This window comes from Chelon labrosus, assembly GCF_963514085.1.
Source record: "Chelon labrosus genome assembly, chromosome: 23".
In the NCBI taxonomy this organism is placed as follows: domain Eukaryota; kingdom Metazoa; phylum Chordata; class Actinopteri; order Mugiliformes; family Mugilidae; genus Chelon; species Chelon labrosus.
The window spans coordinates 15,070,648-15,087,751 of record NC_140356.1 but is presented as its reverse complement, the minus strand read 5'-3'; the positions used below and the strand labels follow the sequence as shown (position 1 = coordinate 15,087,751).

The window sequence follows — 17,104 nt, the reverse complement described above, 5'->3', positions numbered from 1 at the left end:
CATGTAAAAGTTGCATTGAACTAAAAATACTAAAATATAAAATTTGTGTAAAAGAACAGAAATATTGTCAGTATCTAAAGCGGAAACTGCAACGTTTGTAGTGACTACTTCATATACTGCAGCGTAGTTTAATCTGTACTAATATACAAGAATTATTATGAGGCTATGAAGATGTTTTGTATGTATACTGATAGTCTGCAAACTAGAATACATTTGCTGGACTGAAAAGGAAAGTGCAGCTGTGTGAAATGTTGTGGCATAGACATTTTAAGAATCTGGGGCAGCTGTTGAACTCATGTAGCCTATTATTATACAAATAAATAAATAAATAAATTATAAAGAACTTTATTGTCATTATATAGAGAGTTAAACAACAATATAACCAAGTTTAGAAATCCCTCTCTGAGATATAAAAACTATATAAGAAATTCAAACCATATAGATATAGTATTTTACTTTTTTTTGTTGGGTAAATAGTTCAGATTTAAGAATGCCTCAATAAAGTTTGTATAAACTTTAATTTAAAAAGCGAAAATTATTACTACAATACAGTTAAACACAGAATCGTAGGTACTTTCCATCTATTGTTGTTATAATTATACAAACAAAACGCCTAAATGCTATCCGTCTTATTTTGAAAATCTTCTCCGGATGCGGCTGCGCAGTAGCGTACTGCGGGCAACTGACGACGACGGTTGTGTCAGTCCGTCGATCCATGGTGCCGCTGCTGAGCACGAAAACGGAGAAAAGATTTGTAAACTGGAACCACGAACACGAATAACTCCTAATTTAAGCTTAAATCTCCAGGAGGAATAAACCAGATCCCGGTAAGTTTACACAGAGACTTTTACGCTCTTTTGTGTTTCTAACTTTTTCCACTTAAGGGGCTGTGGCTAACATTTGAGCTAACAAGGGGCTCAAGTTATCTTACTTCCCGATGGGAGGAGGTCAGCGCATAAAGAACTTTATTCTATCCGCTATATTAATATAAATGCTTCTCAACTATTTTACAATACATAAAAATAAAGTTGGACTAATTTACCATTGACTACTCACACTAGGTTGCAGCAACTTGTTTCGGGGAATGAAAAGTCCATAGACTTAAGCTAGCACCGTTAGGTCGTAGTTCACTAAATACCGATGTTAGAGATGTCGGACTGTTGGTTGTTTTAATGCAGGTTATTTCATTTAGCTATTTCCAGAAGACTTTGCACATCAGCTGTTTAGTTTTCGCAGGGAGAGACTAGGGTTTCGTTGCCTTGAGTGATAAAGGGCGGGGCAGGTTTCGCAAGCAAAGATAACCCCCTTGGTCCCTGTCATATCGCTCTGCATGGTGTCCTCCTAACATTACACAATTCGGTCATTTTCAGTGGGGACACCTCCTGCAGCCTTATCTGTCCCACGGCTGTCTCATGCACCGTGTCCAGCCCCGGCCAGTGTTTTAATTTGCGCAGTGCCAGGCCAGCAAGCTGCCATACTCAGTTTCCATTCCTCCACTGTGCACACATATTGTACTGACTGCGTTTATTTATAGAGTTAGAGGGCATTCAACTGAATTTATTCTTTACAGTTTGGTCCTTGTGATCACGAGATAATTAATCACGTGGGAACAGAGGACCTCTCCTATCATGAGGATGACAAACACTCAATAGGCATGATTGTGTATTGTGCCATGAATCAGCGGAAGATATCAGTCATTGTAGTGACACCATGCTGCATATTTAGTATATCTGTGTGTGGTTTGTTGGGGGGGGTAGTTGTCAGGGCAAAGCAGTAGTGAAAACTGCTGTTTCCCCTTTTTTTTCTTTGGGGGCCATGTGAACCGGTTGTGCCGTCACAGCTAAACTTAGATTGGGTATTCCGATTTAGGCTGAAGGCGCTGCTCTCCATTTTCGAGGGAGCCAGAGAGGGAGAGAGATCAGCCTGCACAGTTTAAATCCTGTAACCCCTGAAGCCTTAATTCATATTAGTATAAAAGAGAGAGGATTCAAAATGAAAACACGTTTTATTTACACTCCTTCATGCGTTATGTTATTGTCCAGAGTGACTTTATGTCTTCGTAATGTTCGCACAGTACTTATAGAAGTTATTTTTAAGCAGAAATGTCTGCTGCCTTGAAAAACAAAACATTTGAAGACCTTATATTGTGTTCAGTAAACTGTAAATACAGTTAAAGCAACTTTCTGAAGATTCGGATAAGTCTTTGCGAGAGAAAATGGATTAGAAATGGGTGCATACACCGTTGTGTTTGTCGCGCTTTTCCTGAAAAGTCTGCAGCTTTGAACGCATCACATGAGACTCTGCTCGGAGGACAAGACTGGGGCTTCCACAGGAAACAATGCAGAATTTGCCTGTCGGCGTTGTAAGGATCCCCCCCCCACCAGCCCCCCCTTCCCTTTTCATGTAATACTGAATTTCCCTCCATTATGTTCCTCTACGTGCTGCTGGCGTGTCCAGTGGAAACTGCCTGAAAGCGTGGAACAAATGCCATTGTTTTTACCCCGTGTCCGTGGAGCAAGGGCTTTCGAGCAGGCAGCCTGGTCAGTCACGTCCAAGTTACAGTTTACCTGCCTCCGACGGACAAACAGTTTTATCGGTATGAAGGCTTGAGACAGTAATAAGAGGCACCGCATTATCCCTGAGGAGATCAGCAGTCCCAAGCAGCAGCTGTTGAGCTCACACGAGGAAGGAGGGCAGAGGTGACTGACTGACAGCGAACGAGAATCAAGGTCATGACCGCGCATTGCCATGGATACTTCTTCTGGCCTTTCGAGCTTGTGTGCGTGAGAGAGAAAGAAGCAAAAGAATTGCTATTTTTTTTTTCTTCTAAAGCTCCGGTCTGGATTTAGCCGCGTCCCACTGTGAAAACGCAATATTGAAGGGATAGATTAGCTCAGCTGCGCTCCATGCCTGTTGAGGTATTGCAAGCCAATGAAAAAAAAGGAAGTGGAAACCTATATTGTCTCAAGTCACATAAGCAATAAGCTTACTTAGTATAGTATTTTTATGCTGGTGTGTTATGTTATCTCTTCCTTCCTGACCAATCTTTCGTACTGATGACTAAGTGTCATTTTGCAGTGGAGCCACAACTACACATTATCTTCTGTCCTGATCTATTAATTGGAAAATAAAATGTAAGAACACCCTTGTTGGCCTTCCGATTCGTCTGCTGACATCAAACAGAGGGCTCTTGCCTCAAGTCCTGACGTCCTGTGTTACTGTTGCTAGGTTGGACAAACAATAGCAACGCAGGGAGGTGATTATGATTCTTCAGAAACATGACAAATGTATAGTCAACGTGCGCGGGTTAGAGGAAATAACTATACATAAAAACTGAAGACTTGTAGCTGTCTAGCCTCCACATTACCTCCAGACTGACCTCTATTATGACAGGCTGGGACTTGGAAAGGGGCAGGAACCCTCTGGTCAGCAAGACCAAGCATTAAGTCCAACAAAGGGTCAGTTGACTCATCGTTTTAACTTAATAGCCCCTTTTCCTAAACCCGTAGAAATATCTGTAAACTAAGTGACTGACGTGTTTAAACCCCAGACAAAGACAGCTTTTTAATTATGCCACGACATTTGAGATATCTTAAAATGTCATCCATGAAAAGCTGGGAGTTCCTCGGTATTTATCAGGAAATGAAATATGACACAGCCAGCAGGCACTCAGGATAACTCTGCACACATTAATGAGGCGATGCCCTTGCTACACAAAGCTGCTAAAAGTTCGATTTGAAGTGACCGTTTTTATTTAATATTAAGGTTTAAAGGTAGGAATCAGAAGGGGATTCCTATCCTTTACTCCGTTCACTGGTGCTCTTATTATATTTTTCACCCACTGACATAAACACACACACTAACACACAGCTTTATGACAGGCGTGCATGTGCCTGTCAGCTGCGTATGTGCTCATCTCTCTGCCCCGTACATCCTGTTGTTTCTTTGCTCTTGAGCTCCTATTCGGGACTCTTGTTTCTGTGTGTGACAGCCTCCAGGGCACTCTGAGGAACATAAACACGGGGTGAATGGACAGTTTGCCAGTGGGTCTCTGGACGCAAATGTTCACTTGTGCGTGTTTTTTTGTGTCCCGCCGTCTTTCTCTGTCCCTCTTCTTTTCTAGTTGTACGAATAGCTGCTTGTCACCATACCAGTGTAAACTTTTCATGTACTTTTAATGATGCACAGTCATCCCTTGCTATTGCCCCCCCTTGAAGGTTGGCTTTCTCTTAATCGCCATCCTTCAAAGGCTCGGTGGGAGCTTGCTTCATATGTCAAGGCTCAGTTTTAGGCAGCGAGGAATGCATTTGTTCACTTCTATCTTAAGGCTGTTGTCAGCAACCGAATTCCTCCCTGCTTAGTACATTTACTTATCAGCCTTTAGTGGGATATCATTGTTGCGCTTGATTATGTAATCTCTAAGCTTGTAATCTAAGAACCCCCCATTAAAGCAAGTCCCCGCAACCTTGACGAAATCATTCGATGACAGAAACACTGTTTTTTATTAATCACGCGCAATTTAAATAACAAAACCGCAGTTGCAGAAACACTCATTCAAATGTTTATTTATTTTTTTTTTTGCATAGCAGGAAAGTGTTGGATTTTTCCAGCGTTCTCCTTCAGACTGAGTGGACTTCAGACCTCAGCTTAGTCAACAGCACTGTTTACAGTACTGGGTCAAGCTGCGGCGTTCAATTGTCCTGCAGAGCCAAGGGTACGCAGACTTTTGTTCCTGTTTGCCGTTGATTGCGCCAGGTTTGAGTAAGAGCCCGTTGCGATGAAGGAATTCCCACTACGTTGTTGTGTTTTAAGACTTTCTTTGGTCGTTTTCCAATCATCTGAACACTTTATTTGACACTTGTCACCTTCGTCTGTCATTATTTGAGGCATCCGAAGCGTCGCAATCCTAAAAATGCTCAGGCGTGTACATATCATGTGGAGATACTTGTTTGAACATGTTATATTTGATTTTTTTTTTCCCCTCCTCCCTTCAGGAACACGTACATGTACATTACTAAAGCTGTCATTTGGTTTATTTACGTCGGGTCCTACAGTGGATTGTGGCGTCAGAGAGGAGGTTTAAACTCAACGCGACGTTTGATGTCAGCAGACTCGGCGCCATGTGTGCGACAGATATTTGCGGCTTGTCGTTCTTGTGTGGTGGTTGAAGAATACGGACAGCTGGTTGGGAAAAGGCAGCAGGGACGAGAGGGGAAGACTTTTGTCTTTATTAAGGCTATAACAGAACTAACTTGAGTGTCTGTTACTGACACCTGGGGAACAATAAGTCTCATTGATCATTTTGAGGATCTGTTCTTAATGTTTTTTAAAGAAATATTTGTTTTTTTCCAGCTTGAATAGACAGATATGCTTATTTTATTCAAATGTATGCAACTACTATTGTATCTATCTCAGACAAAGTCAAATACTGGCCAGAGTATTCACCAGCATAACTTTGAGAAGATACTGCAGCTCAGAGAATATAATATTTGTCACATTATTTATTCTTCTTTTCCGCTCTAAGGAACCTAATGCCATATTTGACACACAAAAAAACAAACAATTCAAAAATGTGGTGTTTTTTTTTTACAGTATATGCTCTGTTGGGTTTGTTATCAAGGCTAGCATTTCAGGAAGTAAATTTAAATGTCAGTTTTTCGTCTAGAAATAGTGACACATGACATCTGTTGTATGTTGTCTGTCACTCTCAGAGTGTGTGTGTGTGTGTGTGTGTGTGTGACTGATTGTAAACTTCAAACACAGTTACAGGGAGGATTGTTCATTTGCCCCAATGGCTTGTGATAACCACAATACTACCCTCTGTCCGTGTCCTGCCCTGGAGGTCACGGGCCACTGACCATTCATGAACACAAACCGCACACATGCAAACACACACACACACTTACTCGCTCACTGAAAGAGACTCTATGTGGTCTAACTTGGCACTTTAAATGCATCCAGTCACAAGTGGACATGAATTATATTTTGTTCGATATTACGTTTAGAAACTGTGCGTTTAAACAAGAGTAGCTGACTATTACACAGAGATAATTCAGTCGCCAATTGTTGTTGTTAATTATTGTTTGGCTTCTGTTGATTACCTGCTGTATAGTAGTGGCTGCACCTTTCCTAGAGATACAGCCCGAGCTTTAGGGTGAGACGTGATCTCGAGTGTTCACTTGAGAAGCATTTGCATCCCGATGCAAAGCGTCAGCCGCAGTCTGCCTCGGCTTCACCCAACCACAAGACACTTGGTCTGGACGGTGCGGAGGGAAGAGAGGCTAATGAGGCGGGAGAGGACTGAGAGATTGAGCAGGGGATGAATAAAGAGTTACTGTTGAGGGGGGGCTGAGTTTTAAATGATTGGCGTGCAGAGAGAGGAGCAACAGAGGACCGACTGTCGTAGCAGCCTGAAGGAAACGGAAGCTGCCCACTGTGCGCCTCTTGACAGTTCCTTTTTCTTTCTCTTTGCCAAAACAGAGAATCAGTATGCAGGGGCTGTGTATATTCAGTCAGCTGTGTGTTTAGTGTGGCGGTGAGATTATAAAAATACGATAATACCCACCTGCTGTCAAGATTGTCAAACCAGATCACAAACTCTGAAGTGTTTGGGTGTTTTTTTTTTGTTCTTCCTCGGAGTATTCAGCGTCTTATCTGCATCTGGTCCACTGGGTGCAGTCACCGACTCCACGTCGCTGTCTTTCTGCAGCTGGTTTCATAATACATGCAGAGAGAACTAGCTAGAGACGGTGTGAAAAGGACGGCTAAAAAAAAACGTCCCTTCTTTGCTATTTGAATGTCTGTCTCGTGTTTCATTCGATTGATTTATTTAGCTTCAGTAATACGTATTATGATCACATTTTGTTTGTTTTTCATGCATGGATTGCTGTAACCTCTCTCCAATTTTCTGATATTTAATTTGGATATGTGTGTTCCTTGCAGGCCCTACACACTTGAGTGTAAATTTGGGCAGCAGCAATGTCAGGCACCTACGATGACTCCATGATCGATGTCTCCAGCGACAGCTTCTGGGAGGTGAGGCGCATTCATTTATCTCCACTTGACTGACTTTAAATCCAGGATCAACATTCTTAATTCGGGATATTTGTTTCTGCTGTCTTATAAAAATAGAAAACTAGATTATCCTTCGTGACTACCAGCTAATATTTCTTCCTCTTGTCTCTGGTTCTCAGGTCGGCAACTACAAACGTACAGTGAGACGGGTAGACGATGGCAGTCGGCTCTGTAGTGATCTCATGAGCTGTCTTCATGAGCGGGCGCGTATTGAGAAGGCCTACGCACAACAGCTCACAGAATGGGGGAAGCGCTGGCGGCAACTTATAGATAAAGGTATAGCTAGAACACACATGTTTAATATTAAAATATTATAAATGCTTTAGCGACAACAGATTTCAAATTGAATCAACGCATTTTTTTTTGTAGATACTAACTTGGAAATTACTTTTGGTTTTAGGCCCTCAGTACGGTTCACTGGAGCGAGCGTGGTCTGCGCTGTGCACCGAGGCAGAGAAGGTGAGTGAGCTTCACATGGAGGTGAAAGCAGCCTTGATGGGAGAAGACTACGAGAAGCTGAAGAACTGGCAGAGAGACTCCTACCACAAACAGATGATCGGTGGCTTCAAGGAGACGAAAGAGGCCGAGGATGGCTTCCGCAAGGCTCAGAAACCCTGGGCCAAGAAACTGAAAGAGGTGTGAATCTCACAAGCTGTTTTGTTGAAATTTCCGTTAGCTGTGTTTATACTATCTAACATAAGCAAGTCATTCAATTTTACCCCTCAGTTCTCTTGAGTGCGTTTCACTGACTCACTCTTGGTTCTGTCCATGACTACCTGCTTATTAAACAACAACAGAGCTGTCACCTCTTTGTGTTGATCTTAAATGAGAAGTTACTGCCAGGCACAAGCCACAGTTTGCTGCCCTGGCTGCCTTTGATTGTCAGTAGAAGGGAAGGAAACAGTGAGGGCTTGCAGGGAGACGGGCACCTCTTAGTTCAGAATCAGGTCAATGTATTTCCTTCTACTGCTTTCATTTTAGCAGCCTGTTTACTTGGCAGCAGTCACATTCCTGCATGTTTTCTGTCAACGTGCATGCCTGCTCAAAGCCCATGAATACAGTATGTTGCAACCTTCGCTCTCCTTCCCCCCCCCCCTACTTCCTGTGTGTGTGATGTCACAGAGGGCGGTGGTATCCTGGCTAGTCATTGAGCAGGGACAAAACATTTTGTGCGACCGTAGTGATTTATTGATTGGCCACAAGGACAAATGTTGGAGGGCAGAGAGGAAAGGAGGCTAATTAACTGCTGACATGTGTGACGTTGGCTGAAAGTCAATATCAGACACGTCCCACCTTCTAAACTGCATTTGATTCATAGATCTGAGCCTTCATAACATTTTTTTTTTTTTCCTGTAATGGAAAATTAAAAGAGGGGCCAGGCTCTCGTGCTTTAATCTTCCCTGTTGTCTACTTATATATCCACATTGTTTATTTAGAGGGACATGGCTCCTCTGGCCTCGACCCAAGTTGCACCTGAGTCATGCAGAGAAACTCGATGGTTGAGTTTTCTTTATCTGTTCCCATCTGTTGGAGTTAAAGTAGGTGATGCAGGAGTGGCTAATTCCTCTTTTCACAAATGAATCACACACAAAACTTCAGGCAACAGTATTCCCAACAATGCCTCGCTCACATGAGTTATCCAGTCATCCATATTATTCATTCAGTCCAACATCCACCCTGTGTCTGGAGGAATTTTTCTATAAATATGCAGAAAATAACAAAGAAGCCCCACGGCCTAGGCCTGTGTCACCGGTCTTTTCACAGATCTTTCTACACCCTTTAAGTTATCAAGAAACACAAGAGTGACACCATTTCCTGTATTTCATTTTGAATCCACAGATGGAGACGATGAAGAAATCTTACCACTCCGCCTGCAAAGAAGAGAAGCTGGCAGCCAGCAGAGAGACAAACAGCAAACTTGAGAGCAACAACAACCCTGACACCCAGAAGAAACTCCAGGAAAAGGTGGAGAAGTGTCAGCAGGAGGTGCAAAAGGTAGGGCTTCCTGTGGAAAATGACTGTGGGGGATGTCTTGGGATTAGCATTTGACTACGTAAGCTATAGCTCTCTATTCAGTTTTATTATGATTTTCATTTCTTTCCTCTCAGACTAAAGAACGCTACGAGAAATCGCTTGAGGAGCTCGACAAGTTGACGCCTCAGTACATGGAGAACATGGAGCAGGTGTTCGAGCAGTGGCAGCAGTTTGAAGACAAACGAATTAGCTTTTTCAGAGAGCTGCTACTGGAGGTTAAACAGCACCTGGACCTGTCGACCAATCACAGGTATGGCGGAAGACGTTATTACAAGAGAGGGAACAGACGAGGCTTGGTTGCAGCCGTCGCAGAGGCTCGAGATTTTAATTATTACACTATAAATTGTGTTTTAACTGATCTGTGTTCTCACCGTAGATTCCAGACAGTTTACCAAACGCTGGAAGACACGATCTCTGCTACTGACGCTGAAGAAGACCTGAAATGGTTCCGGTCCAATCACGGCCCCGGCATGCCAATGAACTGGCCCCAGTTTGAGGTATTGTTTGGCAAAGAATGTGTAGAGGAACGGCTAAGGATCATCTTCAGGGGCTCTCAGGAGATTCCCAGAGAGTTGTCACATCACACGATGCCTCGCTTTACTTTATTTCAGGCACTCTTAATCTTTGTGAGATGAAGACACACAGTAATAGTCTTTATTTATTATTTAGCAGGGCACTTAAGAATGAATTAAAGCTCTTATCTGGAGGTGCAGAGTGTGTCCTCTTTAAGAACCACTTGTATTCTCCAAGGCCTAACTGTGAGAACAACCAGTCAGAAGAAGTATGTTGAAGGAGGAAAACAATCTTCAAGGGCAGCGTTTTGCCATATAATTTCAGCCAAGCCATGAGTTACAGCCTTGTGTCACTTTTGACATTGAAGTATAGTTTTTGGCAGCGAGGGTGGAAGTAAATCTATCCTCAGTAGCCAAAGCAGCACTGAGAGGGATGTAGTTTATGTCCTCTTCCCTGCAGGAGGTGACATAAGAAAAAGAGGAGGGCAGGCTGCATGCGCTTGCGTTGCTACGATTTATAACGCTGTTGAATGCTCCTGCAGGCATAGCTTCTCCAGTGAGGTGGCTTCTTCCATTTTCTCTTTCTGACTCCTGGAAGACATTTTCCACACAACTAAAGAAAGAGCATGTGTCACGCTGCTATTCCCAAGAAATTTGAATTAACCAAACGCTGCATGTTTGTGTCTGCTTCCCTGCAAGCTATTAAATGTTTTGCCTGTGTAGGTGGTTCTTCAGGCTCTGCAGCTTTAGGAATAGACGGCCACACATTAACACTTTTTCCACACCTGCTTCCCTTTCCCCGTGTCTGACAGAATTTGGAACGGTCCCATCCTCGCTCCTTTAAGAGAAGGTCCATTGTAGTGAGTTCTGCATGGAAGGGCTGTTCTGTCCCAGCAGCCATGGGGGGGAAATCATTTATTCCCACTCACGCTCTCTCACTCCTTATTCCTTCCATTTGTGTGTGTGTGTGTGTGTGTGTTTGAGGTGCTTATGTTTGTGTCTTGAATTAATGTAGCCTCAGAAAATATTAATCTGTCCATGCTATAGTAGAAAATGCACGTGTTTGACATGTTTATGCACATGTTTAACACGTCCACCTCTTTTTCCTGTTAAATGCATTTGCATACTCTTTCCTGGATATCCAAATTCCTTGAATTACATTTCTAACTTAGATCTCTGACGTTGTTACTGCTGTCCTCTTGAGCTCTACAGTCACATGACACCACTACGGCCCTTGTGATTAGCCCGACTGAAAGACGTTTAATCTTAGAAAGTTTAAATCAGAGGGGTCAGACCAGCACTTCAGAAATATTTGAGGTTGTGTTTACTAGTTAAATACATCATCTACTATATATATTTAGAAGGACTAAAATACACCAATCACCCACAACATTAAAACCCCCAACAAGTGAAGTGAATACTATTGATAACATCGTGATGCAATGAGCTACAGTAGTTCAACTGTTGGATCTAACCACATGGGCCAGTCTGCTTTTCTCACGTGTGGAGAAACTTTTATTTTAGTGATTTAAATTTACAGCTGTGACAGAATTGCTGTGATATAATTGAGCTGCCTTTCGTTTTGCTTCACACTCACTTGTTTGCGTCTGGTTGAGGGGAAATCTCTCGGTGCTGTGTTTCTCTCAACAGGTGGCGGACACTCGGTATTAGCTCTCATTTTTATCTGGCTTAAAATCCAGACTCAGTGTCACAACCTTGGAAAATGTTTCACTGATCCTGGATTTTGTTGAAGTGTGTGTATTGCTGTGAGCTTTTCTAATACCACAAGGTGTGAGTCACGCTGTGAACCGAACCTAACCTTTCTCTGTTAAAGTTTAGTATTTGATCATAACGCGTATCTGCGTGTGTCTGCTAGGACTGGTCCATAGACCTAAACCGAACCCTCAGCAGGCGAGAGAAGAAGAAACCATCAGAGGGCGTCACGCTGACAGGCATCAGTAACACTGGGTCAGACCAGCCCGTTCAGCCTGCCAAGTCCAGCAGCAGGTAGATATCTGATCACTCGCTGACTCACTTTTTCTGTCTCTGGCAAACACACAGAAAACATCTGTTTTTAATGAACTCACACACTCAGTTTTACTTATCCAAACTCCCCACATCAGAAATAATTCGGAGCGCCACACATGGCATCTTCCTCGTAAGGAATGCCTGTTAAAAGTTACATAAGGGAAACTCTGGGAATGACATGTAGTTGTACGCCCGTTCCCCTGGCAACAGTAAACATTTTCTTACAGTTTGTTGGGAAGAAGTGATTCCCTGGAGACTGAAGTCTGCTGGTACATACCAGAAAGCTTGCCAAAAGTAATGTGGAAATATTACTCACACACAGTCACAACCACTCTCTCACACACACACACACAGAGGCATTAATTAGCATTAGAAGTTGACTGGAAAGTTTAAAAAAATAAAAAGAAAGTGGGATTAGCATTGTTCAAGTCAAACACCTGCACTTTTTCAAGCAAAACGATAGCTCATAGTGTCTGGTTATCGTCCATTTTATGATATCAGTCTCGAATGATCTAATTAAGAAAATAACAAGATAAAACCGTTCTCAAGCTTTATTGCCGCTCGATATTTGATTGCCAGTTTTTAATAACATGATGTAATCTTTCTAAGCCGACAAGATAAGAGTGTTATTGTCTAGAGTTTGGTCTTAAAAATAATTGACGGAAAGAAAAGTCATACGGCGATAAAAGGACGTTACACTGTCATTACACAGGGATGAACTTGTAAAGATCTGAGCATGCTTGTGTGTGTGTTTCAGTTTACGGGCTTGTGTCTCGGACTTAACTCTTCACATTCCTCTGTAGCTTCGTAATGAGGTCCCTTTAATTTAATGTACAAACACCTGCTGCCTGCTCTTATCCAGACATCAGAAGGAAGCGTGTTCAGAAACCCTGAAAGCTTCTAGAGGAGTGTGTAGGGGAGTCAACAAAGGGAATGTGAAGCATGGAAAGCATTTGACCTCTGAACTTGAGATGATTGGACTGACTGCTGCTCCCACAACCCGCATTTACAGCACGTTACTGTCCCGTCATTTCCAACATCTATGGGCATGGATAGTGTGTTTATATTCATGGTGAGGGGAATAAATAAGTGTGAAGCATTGTGGGTTGAGATATCAGTCTTTGTTTAGTGGCAATGCTCTAACTTGACTTTAAGTAACGTATATTTGCCTTTTTCCTGAATTGAATCCTAAAATTCTCAAGACAAGGCAGCAATACAACTCCCTAAACGCTTAATAAGGTCAAGTTTGTTGACTCAAACCACCCAAACGTTACATTTCACCTCCCGCTGGAGAAGTGTTTGGTGTCATAACGCCACAGGCTCAGCTATGAGAGCATGGCATAACTACGCAAACAAAACTCTCACATTTCTCCGCTTCACACCGTCGAAGGCCAGCTGATAGTCGCTACTGCACTTCGTGGTCCAGTAATTTGGTAAACAGGGAGCAGAAACCTTGTGTTTCCTCCGATGCAGGTGGAGTTCCTTGATATGCAAACGCACAATGATAGGAAGTAAAACGCTTGCGTGGCGACTTTAGAATGATTATGCAGCGAAACAATGCAGCGCTGACAGTTCAGTGTTCTTGCCGCTGATGTTTTTGTGGCTTTGTATTAATTATAAGCTGCAAGTTTTGCCCAAAACACATGTTTTGTTAAGTGGCTGTGTAAAATTGTAGCTGTCACTCGTGCTTATCAATAAACAGAATAATTGTTGGGTCATAGTTTTCCCATAAAGCCACAGTTAACCATTAGCTAAGTCTCACATTCCTTAGCTACTGTTGATCTTTTAACTGCATCTACTAATTGAGACGTTATCTCCTTAAGATAAAACTCTCTTTTCAGTTGAATTAAAAAAAATAAAAAAAATCTACTTATGAATGTGTGCTTTACTGAACACATGAAAGAGTGAGACTACAATGAGCTCACTGCACTTTGTAGCTTAAGGCTGGTCACTAGTTGACATTACAGCCTCTGGTTTCCTAGGTAACCCTCTTGTATACTTCCCACCCCAAACGTGTCAGAGTGAAACAAGCGGAACATAGAAATATTGCTTGTGTATGTACGGAGCTGGCTTTTCTTGCCGCCATCGCCACTCTAAATTTGGAGGTAGGAACCAGAGTTGTGGACGGTGTTTCCTTCCAGTCAAGCATTTTTGGGGAACTCTGCGTCTGCGCGCCACTTGCTCCCGTTGGTCGTCACCTCAAAATTGAGATTAAATCGGACGGGTACCTGCCCTGTTTGTGTCACAGCTGGTCGTCACTAGTCTCTTCCCGTTGCTACGCCGCTTAAAGCTGAAGTCTATGGATAAAACACCTGTTGATAATCCACGTGTTCATATGCACAAGTGTACGCTAACATCTGTAGTAGTCCTTTATTAGCAACTTAACGGCTCCTTACTAGTCACTAGGCTCCATCTCACAAACTATATCAAGTATATAATGTAGTACAGCTGTGAGCACACCACTTCAACATGTGGTGACATTCAGACCTTTAATGGCCTGCTTGTGGCTGAGCTGTAGTAACTGATTTGTTGAAGGGTTTAGTGAATGGTTAACACGCATAATTTCATATCTTTCTTCACCACACATTCCCCTCATATCAGTTCAGGTTATCAGATGGAGTCAAAAACGCTTGTTCGACATTGTCTTTGACTTCCTCCACAGGTCATGTGCGTCACAGGTGTGTGTTTGTATGTATATATATATATATATATGTGTGTGTGTGTGCATGTCGTCAACCCATCTCTCACTGTGTCCCATGTTGTCAGCCTGACTGTGCCCAATCAAACAGCACCAGCGGGCTCGAACCCGTTTGAAGACGACGAGGATGAAGAAGAGGAGGAGGAAATTGCCGCGGAGCAACAAACCACAGTCAACCACATCAGTGTGAATAAAGAGGAAATAAAAACGTTGGTGAACAGGAGAAAACACTCCGCCCACCTCCGCAGCCTCCTCGCCTTTTTTTTTTTTTTTTCTTCCCGTTTCTATCTTTTCTCCGTGGATCGCCGTCCGTGCCGCGTCTCTTTGCCATTTCCTTTTTTGGTCTTTGTTACTTTTCTCCCTTCTTCCTTGTACTCTCCCCTCAGGTGGCAGGTTGTTGTGTTGCTCTGCATGGTCACAGAATGGCGTTGCACACGGAGCCTGTGTGTGTCCGTCCTTCATCTCTAACTGTTTCATGTCTTGCAGAGCATTACATGTCATGCGTATGGAGGCGCATGTCTCCAGTGGGAAATCCTATATGTTTATGTCTTACAGTCAGATCTGAAAATCAGTTCACTTATAGCACAGTCTCTAAATTTCTTTATTTTTATGCAATTTTATCACAATGAATAAGTTGCATAAAGTCAAAAGAAGTGTACATACAAACACAAATGCATAAAAGAATGATAAAGATGCAAAGATGTGAATTGAAACTACTACACTGCATGATTGTTGTCGTGCATCAACTCAAACAGAAGACCTAAACTAGATTTGAAACTGTAAACCGGTCTGACTGTAAACCGTCCATGTGTGTCGATGTGCATTTATTGTTTTTCTTTCTCAGAGCCGAGTCCTCTCTCGTGTCTAGCTGGCTCCCTCTGCTGGCCGCCCACCTCCAATCATGCATTCACAACAATGATTTGTCTGGCTTGGTCTCACGTTGCTCTTCATTTCATGAGCCTTTTGAGATGTTGCCATGTTGCCTGTTTTTTGCCTTGCATTCCCGCAGCATCGTGTGCACTTCTTCTTTGAAGCTCTTGATCTCTAAGTGGCGTTAAAGCCGTTTTTAAATCACTTATCGTGCCTGAACCGAACGCTTGCCTTGTAGCATGTTTCCCACTTTTTAGGCTTGAACCAGACTATTTTAAGGATGAATTACAGAAGATGCATTTTGGGCTTTTGTCTGTTTTGACTTTACTTCTCTTGGTGTTGTGTTTTTTTTTTTGTTTTTTTTCTCCTGGCTTTTCTATCCTTGAACTTTTACGACCCTGAGAAGTTTTCTGTTGCTAAGTGGATGTTTTGTTTGTCTGTTCAGTGCGAGCAGTATGGAGAAGACCCCAGACTGGTCAGATGAAGACACAAGTTGTAACCCTTTCGCCACCAACGGTGATGGAAACGGTGAAGGGAACGGTGATGGTAATCCATTTGACGAGCCGGCCTCTCCGGTTGTATCTGTGCCCGTCAGAGCCCTGTACGACTACGAAGGACAGGAGCAGGATGAGCTCACCTTCAAAGCAGGTTTGTCACTTTAATGGTGTGAACAGACATTACGGTTTTACTTTTAAAATTAAAAACTTATTAATGCATTTCCTTGCTTTTCCAGGTGATGAATTTACCAAAATAGGTGAAGAAGACGATCAGGGTTGGTGCAAAGGCCGACTCAAGGGGGGACAAACAGGCCTCTATCCTGCTAACTATGTGGAAGACATCCAGTAATGAATTACTGATGAATGTGAAGAAAGAAGGAAGTGTTTTTTAAGACTGGACAGTGCAGATGGAAACAAAAGGCTCAGCCTTATTTTCAACCTTTTTCTCCGTTTTGTTGAAGATTGAATCAGAGTGGGAGAAGGACAGAGGAGAGAGATTATTAAAGGACCACTTGAGATATTGTTGCTTCCAACAGATTGACCCTCTTAGAAAGTGGAAATTAACCACAAGGTTCCGGATGATTCCAGGGAGATCACAGAGAACAGTTGCCATCATTGTAAGATATGTTATATGTTACTTAGAATCCCATTATGCTGTTACAAAAGTAGCTATCCAAGCATATATTAAATGAGACTCAATGAAATGTATGTGTGAATTTATATATAAACAAAACACTGGGATGACAGATGACAAATGGTCTTGTGATGTTACATGCAGCCTTAATATGCAAGCTACCTTTTAACTCATTAAGGGGGAGGGAACTTTTATAACTTCAATGAACCGTTTTCTGCCTACAGAATCCAGTCCATACATGTATGATTTATCGGCCCTTTGTGTTGAGATGATTGTGTCTGAATTAGATTTTAAACTAATATTTGTCCGTCATTCCGTTAAGTTTGTAAATGCTCTGGTTATTTTATAAGGAATGAAAAAAAAAAACTCAGTAAAGCCTTAGCCCGTCGTCATTCACATTTCTTCGAGTCGCTGCAGCTGAATGTATATCCACTGACTGTACCTTCTCATTTATATTGACTCTTCACTGTTGCTGATGTTGGGTTTTTACAGCCGCCGACCCGTTCCCACTTTGAACACCTGTCCCCCCCGCACAAACCTCCCTCTCCCTGTTGATGACAGAATGTAAAATTTATGGGTTATTTTTCACGCAACACTGAAAGTTCTTTCAAAAAGTCTATCTCACTTGAATCTCCACATTTTAGTTCTCTCACTTCTAGTCAACTGTCAGGTTATGGGAGAATACATTCGTGTGCAAGATATTACAAGTTATAGCAATAAAACCACACGACTAGTATGCTATTGCAAACATGCATGT

At 42.5% G+C, this 17,104-nt stretch overlaps 1 protein-coding gene across 3 annotated transcripts; it reads left to right on the top strand.

The window, feature by feature from the left end:
• The first annotated feature begins 686 nt into the window (after positions 1 to 686).
• On the top strand, positions 687 to 16,090 carry pacsin2 (protein kinase C and casein kinase substrate in neurons 2). 3 transcript variants are annotated; one of them, XM_084573940.1, is made up of 12 exons: positions 687 to 827; positions 6,943 to 7,035; positions 7,194 to 7,350; positions 7,475 to 7,710; positions 8,914 to 9,069; positions 9,183 to 9,358; positions 9,485 to 9,605; positions 10,433 to 10,480; positions 11,497 to 11,627; positions 14,415 to 14,555; positions 15,662 to 15,864; positions 15,950 to 16,090. In XM_084573940.1, exons 2-12 carry the CDS (start codon positions 6,979 to 6,981, stop codon positions 16,060 to 16,062), a joined length of 1,539 nt encoding a protein of 512 aa, XP_084430066.1. In that variant the 5' UTR covers positions 687 to 827; positions 6,943 to 6,978; the 3' UTR covers positions 16,063 to 16,090. The 3 variants fall into 3 exon arrangements, with proteins under 3 accessions (XP_084430066.1, XP_084430067.1, XP_084430068.1); XM_084573941.1 differs by lacking the exon at positions 10,433 to 10,480; XM_084573942.1 differs by lacking the exon at positions 14,415 to 14,555.
• The last annotated feature ends 1,014 nt before the right edge of the window (positions 16,091 to 17,104 follow it).